The sequence below is a fragment of the Neophocaena asiaeorientalis genome, unplaced genomic scaffold (genome assembly GCF_003031525.2).
Source record: "Neophocaena asiaeorientalis asiaeorientalis breed wild unplaced genomic scaffold, Neophocaena_asiaeorientalis_V1.1 scaffold509, whole genome shotgun sequence".
NCBI lineage: Eukaryota > Metazoa > Chordata > Mammalia > Artiodactyla > Phocoenidae > Neophocaena > Neophocaena asiaeorientalis.
This window is the reverse complement of record NW_020172152.1, coordinates 290,351-303,799: the sequence shown is the minus strand read 5'-3', so window position 1 is coordinate 303,799 and position 13,449 is coordinate 290,351. Positions and strand designations below refer to the sequence as shown.

General features: G+C 39.1%; 1 protein-coding gene across 1 annotated transcript in view; it reads left to right on the top strand.

Moving 5' to 3' along the window:
- Nucleotides 1–13,449, top strand: part of FMN2 (formin 2) — a 227,185-nt gene that overhangs the window by 169,462 nt on the left and 44,274 nt on the right. Inside the window, exon 16 of the mRNA XM_024754888.1 lies at nt 912–963. Within this exon, the coding sequence (XP_024610656.1) occupies nt 912–963 (52 nt within the window). The remainder of the gene's footprint in view (nt 1–911; nt 964–13,449) is intronic.

Genomic DNA, 13,449 nt, shown 5'->3' with positions numbered 1-13,449 from the left:
CAACTTCTTTCACTAGCTCCAGGGTCTTTTTCATTTATTTTTAAACTTTTTGTCCAGTAGCTCAGTGATTTTCAAACTGATCATTACTGAAGCATGAAATCAACTTAGTGGCTACATTTTGAGATCTAATGGAATAGGCTAAAAATATTAACATGGTTGAGAAGTAGGAGTATTTTTGAAGCTTTCAATGTCAAATACACGTGTATGAACTAATACGTAAGTTCCTAGAATGCTTACTGGTCAAAAAATGTGAAGGTCACTGCCATACGTATATTATATGATGGGAGTTTCTGTGTTATTTTAAATAATTTTTAAATAATGGTGTAATCTCTTTCCCAAATTTGACCTTTGGGTTTGTGTCCGGCTACCATTCTTTATTTTTAGACAAATCTAATAGCAAATAAATGCATGCACTGTCATCTCATCACTTGGAATTAGTAGAAAGTGTTAGTATTTTATCTTACATCTGCATGGAAATAATCTCTGGATCTGTTCACTTGTGATCTGGTGTGGAGAGCACTGGTGAAGAAGGTCACAAATCATTTTTATTTAGGTTTTTTTACTTGGTTTTTGTACCTTTGCTTGAGAGAGTTATTTTCAACCAATTATTGACATTTAAATCCTTGACAAACAAATTTGATGTGAATATCAAGTTTTCTAGTGTTTTATTTTCTCAGATTAATGTGACTGATCTAAAGAAATTACTTAGAAAGTAGTATTAGCTTAATGAAAATTAAACATAACCTATTCAATCATATCTCTTCATAGATTTAAAATAAACTTCTGTCTGGAGTACCTTAGTGTTAATAATGTGTTAAAATATATTTCATATTATTTGGATCTGTTTTGTTTGAGATGGTTATAACCATTTATCATTTATCTCATCTTGTTTTCTTTTCTTGCATTTTCAGCTAAAATTGACCAAGAAGCGGAGGAGAACTCACTGACAGAGACTCATAAATGGTGAGCGATTGTTTTCTTTCAATATTTGTTCTCAGAGTTGACTTAGAAAGTGCTTAGCGTGCTTCAGTTCAAGGAGTCAATCATTAGCTCAATTTTTATTCTCAAGCAAAAAAGAGAAAGAAACTAATTCAATATGCACTTTGATGATACATTGGATTTCTGGCTTTTATTTTATAACTCTGGTTGACATATAAATCTGTTAAGTATCCAATTATTGTGACTAGCTTAGCACCTTCTCTGTAGAATAGGATTTAGCGTTGTAGAAATTTATGAGAACCTGTCTTAAGAAAAAAGGATGAAGGGTTTGGTTATAGGACACTATTGAGTTTCCACAGCTGGGACGGCACCCTGAGTTCCCCTTACATAACCCTTACTTCCAGAATGGAGGTTTGCAATCATGGGTGAGCGTAGAAAAGTATCTCAGAAATCTCTGCTTCTCTGCATCAATCTTCTCCACTTCTTCCTCTCTGTGCTAGTCAGATTTCTCCAGAAAACAGAGCCCATAGGTGTGTGTGTGTGTGCGTGTGTGTGTGTGTGGTGTTTGTGTGTGTGTGGTGTGTGTGGGGGTGTGTGTGTGTATGTGTGTGGCGTGTGGGGTGTGTGTGTAGTGTGGGGGTGTGTGTGCACACCTACAGATAGAGAGAGGTTGATTTTAAGGAATTGGCTCACAACAGGCGGGAAATTCTGCATACTGTTGATGTTACAATCTTGAGTCGGAAAGCATTCTGGAGACAGAATTCCTTCCTATTTGGGTAACCAGTCTTTTTTTCTTAATTCCCTCAACTAGATTGGATGAGGCCCATCCTCATTATGGAGGGTCATCTGCTTTTCTCAAAGTCTACTGATTTAAACGTTAATCACATCTAAAAAATACCTTTACAACAACATCTACACTGGTGTTTGACCCCAGACCAGTTACCACAGCCCAACCAAGCTGACACGTCAAATTAACCATCACAGTCTCTAAAGAAATTTGATTACTCTTGGGAAAATGTTGATAAAAGAGGTTCTTTGCTATTACTTTATGAGGCAAGATCCCGTATGTCTGTGAACAGATATCACATACATAATAGTTGTATTGCAGGCAAATTGGTAAAACAGAATTGGCCAGTTTCTATCAAAGCAAAAACCGAGGTGAAGACCTTAAATTATAACAAGCAGGAATTTCAGTTAATTGTATGAAAGGAATTCTGGCTAAGGACAAAGCTGTTGATAAAAGAGTCATCTTTATAATTTAGATAATTAACTCTGAAATTTAAAAATAAAAGTAAGAATTATGGATCCTGTGAAACATTCCTAAAAGAACTAAGTCTCTGTACCATTTCTCTAGCAATGCTGCATGACCTGGACAGCAGTCAGTAGTAATTCTCTGCAGGAGGCGGTGTGGCCCTGGCCTTTCGTGTGTGATGGCTGTGCCTTGGGGTCCAAACCCTAACCCCGGGACAGCAGTGACTACTTGGCGAGGTAGAGGTGTCAGGGAAGAAGACGTTATCCTCTACCCTTCTAGGTTCTTCTGGCTGGTCTAAGAATTAAACTGACATGAGAGAGATTAACAGGAGAAAATCACAGAAAAGTTTAATAACAAGTATACATGGGAGAGACCCAGGAAAACTTAAATACCACCTTCAGCTAAAGACAAAAGAGGATGTTGTGGTGGTACTGGTTTAGGACTTCAGAGGGGAGGAAGGCAATTCACAAGGAGACAGAAAAGCAGATGCTTGCTAAACCAGTGTTTGCTGGGCCAGCAGGGACGACAGGCACAGAGTGGACTGATGTGCAGGCCCTGCCAAGAGCCGCCCCCCCACCCCCATATTCTTGCAGATACCTCTGCTGAAAGCTCTATTCCAGGAGCAAACCCTCTATCTAAGTTCTTTAGGCATTTAGGGGCAAGGTCAGAATTTCTTCCTGAGTCTTTTGGTCCTTGATTATTTTCAGCTGGAAATAATCCAAATGCCCAAGAGACATTCTGGAGTGGCCCCTGCAGAATTAAGTCAGATAGTGTTTGCCAGATGCTGAGCACTTAGTAAGTGACTAATATGTTAATTGCTATGTTATTTTCACATTATTATCATAATCAGATTACAAAATGTTGGGTGGTGGAAGCAGAAAGCAGAGTCAGATTTCAGAATCAAGCATGTGTTTACGTGTGCGTTCTATGTTCCTCACTGTTTCTGCTGAATCTGGGATTGGGCCGCCTGGAAGCATTATTAGAGCATAGATTTTGGTGTCAGATCTGTGTATCTGCACCTGCTCCAAACTGCTGGAGCTGTGGCTCCAAGGATTTACCATAACTTTTGAATCTGTGTCCTTATCTGTGAAATAAACAATACACACATGGTGAGTGTGTAGAGATCAGCTCAGAATAATTAAATTTTCCAAGTTAAATATATGTGTAGGAACCTGCCTCCTATGGGTTTTTCAAAATCCCCTTCTTTTGGATTCACCCAAACACTTAAGCTTAGGAGACTGATTTCCAGAGTGAACTCTCTTCCCAACTAACAATGATTTCACTGGAGAAAAGGATATAAAACAATCACTTAACATTTCTAAAACACGTTCTAACAGCCTCCAGCAAATGGGAAATCATTCATTCAAGGAAATCTGCTACATCTTGGTGAGAACAGCGGGTGGTGGCATCTGAGCCACGGCCATGGATGCCCCTCGGGCCTCCGAGCAGGCTGTCCTCCCCGGGCTGGGCCCAGCCCTCTAGCCGCTGTGTGCTGAGAAGTCCTGCTCTAGGCAAGCGTGTGCAGAGGATGGGGCTCCCTTCCTCAATGCACCCCCGGCTGACGGGGTGAGGCCCTCCCTCCTCCGGAAAGGGGGCTCCTGCTGAGAGGCTTGGGGTCCCCGCTGGGGCACATAGGCCAGCGCCCTCCTCTGGCTTCAGCTCCCGTGCGGAGCCCAGAGATCCTGTCCACAACGTTGCAGCTCTGTCTGAGGGGACCGACTCTATTGGAACAAAGGAGAATTCCGTGCAGGACGCCTTGTGGAAAGCAGTGGAGGTCTCGGTGGAGGACAATTAGGAGGACCCACAGCTCCGGGATGCAGACAGTGACCACGGGGTGGCCTAGCGAGCAGGCAGCCAAGAAGGAGCCTCCGGGGGCTGGGCAGGGTGGGCGAGGCCACCCTCACTCACGGGCCATCAGACCAGGGTGTGGAGAGGACTCGACGACGTTCCCCAAGCTGTGTCCAGATCCATCAGCAGATGCAGGAAGCCCCCTGGCCGGGGGCTCCCACACAACTTCTGACCAGCCACGGGCTGCACAGTGCGCTGCTCTGACCCAGGGCCAACTCCTAGGAAGCCAGGCTTAAAACTCAGATCAGACGCCTGTCTGCAGTCTGTCTAGTAGCCGCAGAAGAAGCACACATCGTCTGCTGAGGTCATGCTGCTCCCAGAACCATGGGGACCAGCAGTGGATGCCCTCCCTCCTGCCGCTCTGAGGTCTGCCACTCGGGCAGGCTGGGGGGCTTGTCCCAAGTTCCAGAGTCTCAGGTCTCCTTCCCAGGGGTGATGCCCACTCCCACACCCCACGCTAGGCCACCAAATGCTCTCTCCACCTACATAAATTTTGGAACCCAAAGCCTCGGACTTTGGACTTCCTCTTTGTGCTCTCTTTGTGAAAAAATACTTCTACCCACCCCTCACCCCCAGCCCCACCTCCCAAAAAATTTTTAAGGGAAGCACACACTCTCACTCTTTATTTGATCTCTAGATATTTGAGCTGCCTCAGCAAGGCCCTGAGGGAGGGGAGACCAGGCTCACATATCTTCTCAGCCTTCCACCCCTTCTTTTATTTTTACTTTATTAGAGGTTATTATCTTCAGTGTGTCATACTATTAAGTCAGCTGAAATCCATTTGGGAGTAAGATGGTATTTAAGCATTCTACCTGGTCTGCGTATTTAAGTCCCTGCCGTTAACCAGAATTTCAGAACAGAGACCTGATGGAAATAAAAAGGTGTTTATTTGGGGTTTGTTAGGACTGCAGCCTGGGAGACACAGATTTAAGAATTTGAATTGTGTTCCACCAGACTACAAAATGGGGAAAGTTTATAAAGGCAGAAAACCTGCAAGGTTACATAAATTGTCAAGAATTAGAATTGGAGCTGGCGAGAAGTAAGGGTGCTTGTTAACTAAGGACACGTGGGATCTGAAATGGTTGCATAGTTACAAGGGGAGAGCTTGAGACCTTAAGGGTGCAGCTGGAAAGTGCTGTTCTGAATATGGCTGGTGGTGTCCTTGGACCTGGTGCAGTTCATAGAAAGTTCAGGTTCTCAGTAGGGCAGAGACCTGTCTGAGACCTGTTCCTCAGTAGCCACCTGACTCCATTTCATGAACCTCAACTGTCATCCCTCCAACTGTGATTTCAGTTTGTCATCACAGCAGAGCTGGCCTTCCTCATTCTTCTGCCTCTGTTGGCCCTTCATTGGGGCAGTGATGTTATTACAACTGAAAACTATTACTTTTACTTCGCACCTCACAAGATACCAAGTGACAAATTGGTGGCAGATGTTTGTGCTTTAATTTCTAGAACGGGTTGAGAGTCATTTACGGATAATTGTGATAGCTGAGTTGAACTATAAATGTCCTGGGGATATTTTTGATACCAAAATAGAAGTTCCCCAATGGTGTTGAGGCCATTTAGTGTTGCGTATTTCCACCAAGGTCGCTGTGAAAGAAGGTGGCCAGTGTGGTGGCTGAACCCTGACGGTCCACCGCAAATGGCACCTGGAAAACCACGCCAAGTGTGATTGGAAGCCTGGCTTACTCAGCCTCCCCCCACCATCCATCAGGTTGTCGGAATGGAATACCTTGCTTTTTACAATATGCAGAGTTTCCTCATGTGTGGATAGTAAGAGGTCTTACTAGAAAAGCATATTTATGTGAAAATCTGCTGTAAACTGCACAAACTCGTTATTGGCTTGCTTTGAAGGGAATTTTATACTGATTTGTCTTTATGTTTGAGTACTTGGAAAACAAAAAGTCTTGACTTTTAGTCATTTTAAAATGGATAGTGAACTCTTATCAAGAAATTAATTAGGATTCTTTTCTGTGGTGGAATATTATGTGTTTTTCAGGTCATCTTATGATTCCCTAACTAAAGAAAAATATTCAAAAGAAACAATGGTTAGTAAACTTTTAAAGCAAATCCGGTCTTTTTTATATTCCATTTGATAGCATAATAGTTTTATGTGCTAACTTGTCTGTCTATTCATGCAATTTTGCTATTAATCTGAGAAGTGGGACTTTAAGTTACTATTTCACATGAACAAAAATATGTAAATTTTAGATAGTTCGACCAAACTCTTCAGTTCTCCCAGAAAGTAAGGCGACTGAGCAGATGAGTCTTGAACCACACACCCCAAACCCAAATCCACATCGGACAAGCGTGTTGTCATCTTCAGATGGTTTCCTGGGTGAGCCAGATGGATGTCTTACAGGGTGGACTTCACCAGAAACCTGTTCTGTCAGCTGCATCGCCACTGAATGTGCTGATTTCAGGCTCTGCTTTTATCTTCTTTTTAATTAGCATCATAGCTTTCTTCAATTGTGGGAAAGTATCACCAGACCAAATATGATCGTTTTTATTTTCCCACAGAATTAGTCAGTGTCTGTATCAGCTCACAGGCAGAAAATGTAACAATTCCAGATTTGTCTAATAAATGGCCATTCCTTTATATCTAAATTTAAAGAATAATGAGACTGGGAGTTATAAAATTGACTTCTCACACTCAGCGGTTTTTATTTATAAATTATGGCTAACTTCAAAATTTTCTTAGAATTTCTTCTTCGTTTTTTTTATTCTATAGGTACAAACCATATTTTATGGTGAAAATGATTTTGAAATAGAAAAAGAGCAGATTTTCTTTTTCTTTTTTAATTGAAGTATAGGATTTACAGTGTTGTGTTAGCTTCAGGTGTGCAGCAAGGTGATTCAGTTATACATACCTATATATTTTTTCAGATTCTTTTACCTTATACGTTGTTACAAAGTGTTGAGTATGGTTTCCTGTGCTATACAGTAGGTCCTCGTTTTTTTAATCTATTTTATATATAGTAGGGTGTATATGTTAATTCCAAACTCCTAATTTATCTCTCCCCCTTACTTTCCCCTTTGGTAACTATAAGTTTGTTTTCTATGTCTGTGGGTCTATTTTTGTTTTGAATATACGTTCATTTGTATCGTTTTATTAGATTCCACATATAAATGATATCATATTATATTTGTCTTTCTCTGTCTGGCTTGTGTCACTTAGTATGATAATCTCTAGGTCCATCTCTGTTGCTGCAAATGGCATTATTTCATTCTTTTTTATGGCTGAGTAATAGTCCATCATATATATGTACCACATCTTTATCCATTCATCCATCAATGGATGTTTAGGTTGCTTCCATCACCTGACTATTGTAAACATTGCTGCGATGAACATTGAGGTGCATATATCTTTTCAAATTATGGTTTTCTCTGTATATATGCCCAGGAGTGGGATTGCAGGATCATATAGTAGCTCTATTTTTAGTTTTTTAAGGAACCCCTGTACTCTTTTCCATAGTGACTGCACCAATTTACATTCCCATCAAGAGTGTAGGAGGGTTCCCTTTTCTCCACACCCTGTCCAGCATTTGCTGTCTGTACATTTTCTGATGATGGCCATTCTGACCAGTGTGAGGTGGTACCTCATTGTAGTTTTGATTTGCATTTCTCTAATAATTAGAGATGAGGAGTGTCTTTTCATGTGCCTTTTGGCCACCTTTATGTCATCTTTAAGGAAATATCTATTTAGATCTTCTGCCCGTTTTTTGATTGGGTTCTTTTGATATTGAGCTGTATGAGCTGTTTGTATATTTTGGAGATTAATTCCTTGTCAGTGTATCATTTGCAAATATTTTATACCATTCTGTAGACTGTCCTTTTGTTTATCATTTCCTTTCCTTTTAAGTTTAATTAGGTCCCACTTGTTTATTTTTGCTTTTATTTCCTTTGCTTTAGGAGGCAGATCCAAAAAGATATTGCCGCAGTTTATGTCAAAGAGTGGTCTGTCTGTGTTTTCCTCTAGGAGTATAATGGTTTCTGGTATTACATTTAGGCCTTTAATTGATATTGAGTTTATTTTTGTGTGTGGTGTAAGAGAATGTTGTAATTTCATTCTTTTACATGTAGCTGTCCAGTTTTCTCAGCACCACTTATTTAAGAGACTGTCTTTTCTCCATAGTATATTCTTGCCTCCTTTGTCATAGATTAATTAACCATAAGCACATGGGCTTATTTCTGGGCTCTCTATTCTGTCCCATTGATGTACGTGTCTGTTTTGTGCCAGTACCATGCTGTTTAGATTACTATAGCTTTGTAGTATTGTCTGAAGTCAGGGTGTCTGATTCCTCCAGCTCCGTTTTTCTTTCTCAAGATTGCTTTGGCTACTTGGAGTCTTTGTGTTTCCATACAAATTAAAAAATTTTTTGTTCTAGTTCTGTGAAAAATGTCCTTGGTAATTTGATAGGGATTGCATTGATAGGTTTGTGTTTATCTGGCTTAGTCTGGCATACCAGGCAGGCTGCAGCGTGGTATTAAAACTGAAGTGATAGGGAACATCTTTGTAAAACCCCCAAACAATTACATCATTCTATTAACAATATTGATAAACTAAAGCAAAGTTGCAGTTTGTATTTTCCAATTTAGATTTTTTTGTTAACTACTTGAAATCCTGGCAGGAGGGCCACCATTTGGAGGCCTGCAGGAGGAAGGCTTCCAGGGGAAATTGGAGAAAACTCTCACACCTTCCACTCTCAGGCCTTGGTGTGCATTTTAGGTACAGCACTTTTCTTTGGACAAAGGGGTTTTCTTCTGTAGCTACATTATTCAACTTTTTATAAAACCCACTGACTTTCAACAGTGTGGGGCCCTCTGACACCCTGTGCAGATTTGCTGGCCTTTGTCAGTTATAAAAAACATTCTGAAGTGGTAGTCTCTACTGAATTTTTTTATGTTTTAGCTTTTATGCATTCTGAATAGAACGACTTCAGGACCTTCTGCTTTAGAGAATTTGGTATGTTTCCTTTCAGTTTTGGTTTGTAATTATAAAGGGGGGAAATGCATCAAATAATTTCTGCCCTTTTGCAAAGTTTTGTTTTAAAAATGGAAAATTTCCTGTTGTATAGGGTTGATAAAATCTTCCCCACTCCAATATTTTAAAATATATTTGGGCCTAGTCTAGGCTAAAGTGTTTCCAGAAGCTAAGTTCTCCAACCTAAAAGAGGTTAGAACTCCTAAAGTTTTGTCCTGTGTAAGCAAGAAGAAGAGGAGTGAAGTCGCCACATTTTTATTAAAGATTCTAATCCCTGTGTTCTTGCAGGGTGTGGGGAGGATGAAGACCCAAGAGAGTACACACTGTTTTGCCCACTGTTTTGTACTTTAGAGAATAGAAAGTAGTAGAAAAGCTAAGGGGTAATAATTTAAGATAACAGGTGTATTCAACCGTATGATGATTCAAATCTATTAGGGTTGTACATTTTGAGGAACTATGCTTCTAGCACAGTAGATGTTCTAGGAAAAAAAAACAGTTGAATAAAAGTAGTTACTTTCTGATTGAAGGAAAAGATTTTTCTGGGTAGAATGAAACTAAGTAAAATGAAACAGTTATAGGTGACTTTATCTGTAGACATATTTCATAAGGCAAATTAGAAATCTTCTTTAGAAGATTGTCGTTAGAGGGGAAAATTTGGTTACAATTTACAGAGAACCAACTTAAATTAAGTAAAACCCCCAAAGGATTTCTCAGAGGCCTCCAGAATCCAAGGTAAAGGGAAATAGCCTCAGGGGGATGGGAACCAGGCAGGGGTGAGCACAGGGCCGAGTCCCTGACCAGGTTAGAGTGGAGTGGTTAGCAAATCCTGGTTCCACTTTTTTTTAAGTTATCTGATTTGGGGAAATTTATTGAAACTCTGTACCTCCATTTCTTCATTTCTAAAATGAGAAGAATAATAGAATAGTGCCTGGCACAATGTAATTACCTGATACTCTTCTCACTTCATGATGTTTACCGTGTGGACCTGCCACTAATGACCCGAGTCTGAATTTTCTCTGTAGCTATCATTGCAGATTCTCAAAAGGGTGGATCTGATTGACTTCCAGACAGGTGGCACGGGCTCGAGAAGTCCAGCTCGGGCTATGAGCGCAGCAAGTCTTCTAAAGCTAAGAAACAATAGCACTTTGACTTGGGGGTGTGGGTAGTGTACCAATAAGGGTTAAAAAGAGGTAATTTTGTGACTAGTGAATGACCTTTTAATAGGTTGACTTTTTCTTTGTGGGAACTTTTATATCATAAAGCACATCATCTCACTTTGTTGCATACACCAAATGTGAGTAAACTTATACGAAAAGAAGCATGAAGAATTGTTTTGCGTGGTTTGCTCACCATTTGTCCTGACAGGCAACATAGTTATGGGCTCAGACCAGTGGAATTTATAGCTGCATTTACCATGCAAACTTTGCATCAGAGTCGGCGGGAAAACACTGCATAGATTCTGGCCCCACTGAAGTGCGTCTGCAGGAAGCATCCAGGAGGAAGATAGCAACACTCCTAGGCCAACCGCAGGCTCATCTGTCTTTATGATCTCGGTTTTCTTCATTTGTGTGGGTGGTCAAAGCCGTCAAGTAGACACTGTATTTAACACAGTAGCTAAACATGCAGTAGATATACAACACACACAGCTTTTTCCCCAGAGAGTATGCAATATTTTACTTTTCAAACAGCACTTTCTTTCAAAGGTCCAAGGTTTTCCCAGGTCCTCTCCTCCCCGCTCCTTCCCCAAGCAATATCAGCGCACCCAGGTAAGACCGCACGCCCTGCTCCTGGCCACAGAGACTCCTAAGGAGAAACATTAGCATATTTGCAATGAAAATACATTTTAATCCCTCTGGTAATACTGTGGTGTGGAAATTTGCATCTATACTGATTTTTGAAGGAGTAAGAGTATTATCGGCACATCAGTCCCTAGATGAGCATGAATGATGCAGGTTGCTTCCTGAAAGTTGCCTAACCTTAGTGTGTATTCTTTAACCCACTAAAACATTTCCCCAAGTGACTGGGGATTATTTTTAAAGTTATGAAAATATATCCTCATAAAATAATTCGTAAAGTCTTTTTGGTTTTGTTTGTAGTCTTTACATTTTTTAGCAATAAAATCATTAGTACTTCTGGGAAAAACATCATGAATTGATGAAAATTCTTTGATTTAATGATATTGAATTCAATTTTTAAAAAATGAGAATATTTGACATTGGTTTTCAAAATTGGTCTAAAAAACCTGTAAGAAAGTAGGCCAGAAGATTCTTGACTTTGAGTTACTCACCATCAAGAATCCACCAGAAAGAGAGCAAGGAGAGATAAAAAAGGCAGCAGGAAACTGGAAAATAATTTCCATAAATAGAAAAGAAAGGGAAAACTAGAAATAGGACGTGATAAAGACACTGCACTAAACATAAAGCACATCATCTCACTTTGTGACTACATAAAACGTATTTTTTCTTGTTTTATTCTAGGGTGTGGTGAGTCAATATCTAGTAGAGTGTCTTATCCCATGTTATTTTTTTTTGACCTGAAACTTAGACCTCACTCTTTTGAAATTGATTTAATTTCAAGCATTCAGTGACAACTGAAAGCATGGTTGCATATTGGTAACACACGTACTCTGTAGTCATTTATTTAGAGAACTTGAAGTATAGGTCCATTAACAAATAACCAGAAAATTATTGCTTCTGATATTTCAAAAGACATCACTGGAGCATCTGAGGATATTCACTTGAAGATCCTCAGATGCTCCAGTGATGTCTTAAGAGAAACAGTGCCTTACAGGTTGACATACATATTTTTAAAATCTGTTAAGGACCTTTTAATTCCTGTCCTTACTCATGAATATAAAAATACAAGTCTCATCTTTTTCAAAACTCATGCAGCTTATCTTTCCTTTTTCTCTTTGGTTACATTCCACATGTTCCTGGTTAGATAAGGATAAATAAAGATAATACTTCAAACCTACCAACTTTATCTGAAATATGTGTTTTATCAACTCTGCTATTTAAGTGGCTGAGCCATGTTCTCAGATACAGACTATCAGAATTTGGACCTCATGTTAAAAGCAGTATACATTTGCATAGGACATTTTACACTTTCATGCTGTTAAAAGTGCTTTCCTTACACAGTACCTGTAGAAAAATGTGAGGTTCTATTTTAATGGATTATGAGATCTAATTTCCTCATATAAATCTCTGGGGGGAGGGGAGAATCTCTTCCCTAAGCTCCCCAATAACTTGCACACACACAGTTATTCAGCATTATCATATTTCTGTAAACTCTGTGAATTACCTTGCATTGTAGCATTTTAATAGAAATGAGCAGATAATAAGGAAAACATGTAGCAAGAGTTAAAATAGTCATAAATGTCCTATTGCTTTGCTAAATCTGCAGTTGTTAAATATTACTATGTTGATTTAAGACGATGGCATTTTTTTCATAACCTATTATACATTTCAAGGTCAAAATGTACTAGGAATATAAGGGGATGCATATCTAAGTAATTTTTTATGTTAAAACATTTTTTAAAATCAGTAACCACAAATAACTACCCACTCTAGTACTATTTTGATAAAAAATTTTAAAAGAAAACTAAATGTCAAAATCCAGAACTTGGTAGCTTATTTCAAGTATAATGTTTATCATTTGATGCAGAATAAATTTAGTGATATTAATTGTAAGATTTATAGAACAACAAGTGAAGGATGGGATATCATGTCTCCCAGATAATAATTCATAAATTAGAAAAAAAGAGAAGGTTTGCTGCTAGCTGATACACAACATATAAGCATAAGTATAAAAGAGTACTGGCATTTTAAAAATTGTTATTTCTTAATTCCATCCTAAAAAAGACATATTTGCATGCCAGCTCAGAAGCAAAACACCCCCTTTAACGTTTTCAGTTTGAGGTTTCTCACTGGCTAAATCTAGGAATCTGAAAAATTGACCGTCAGTGACAGAGCAGCAAAATGAAGGCATTTTGAAATAGTGAACAAGGTGTTAGCATTCAGAAGGGGAAAATCAACCTTAGGATAGTGAGATTCTGCCAGAAGTAGATCTAGATTTCTAGATTTCTGCCTCAGGCCATTAACCAAATAAATTGCAAAAGGATTAAGGAAATAAACATTAAAATTGAAACTTTAACCAGAAGAAAATAATGGGAAATACTTATAGGGTTTAAAATTGGGGGAAGCTTCCCAAGCATGGTAGCCACAGAATATCAATGTTTATTTCTATTTTTGTTACTATTTCTAAGTTATCTATTGTTTGTTGTTGTTCTTCTAAGTAACAAATTGCAGAGGATAGGTGGTCAAGTTAGTTTAGGAAAGTTTTTTTAGCTTGTTCATTATTCTTATATTTTCCAGGCATACATTGCTTCTCTAGTTCATTCTGCTTTTGATCAATTTTCATTTCTC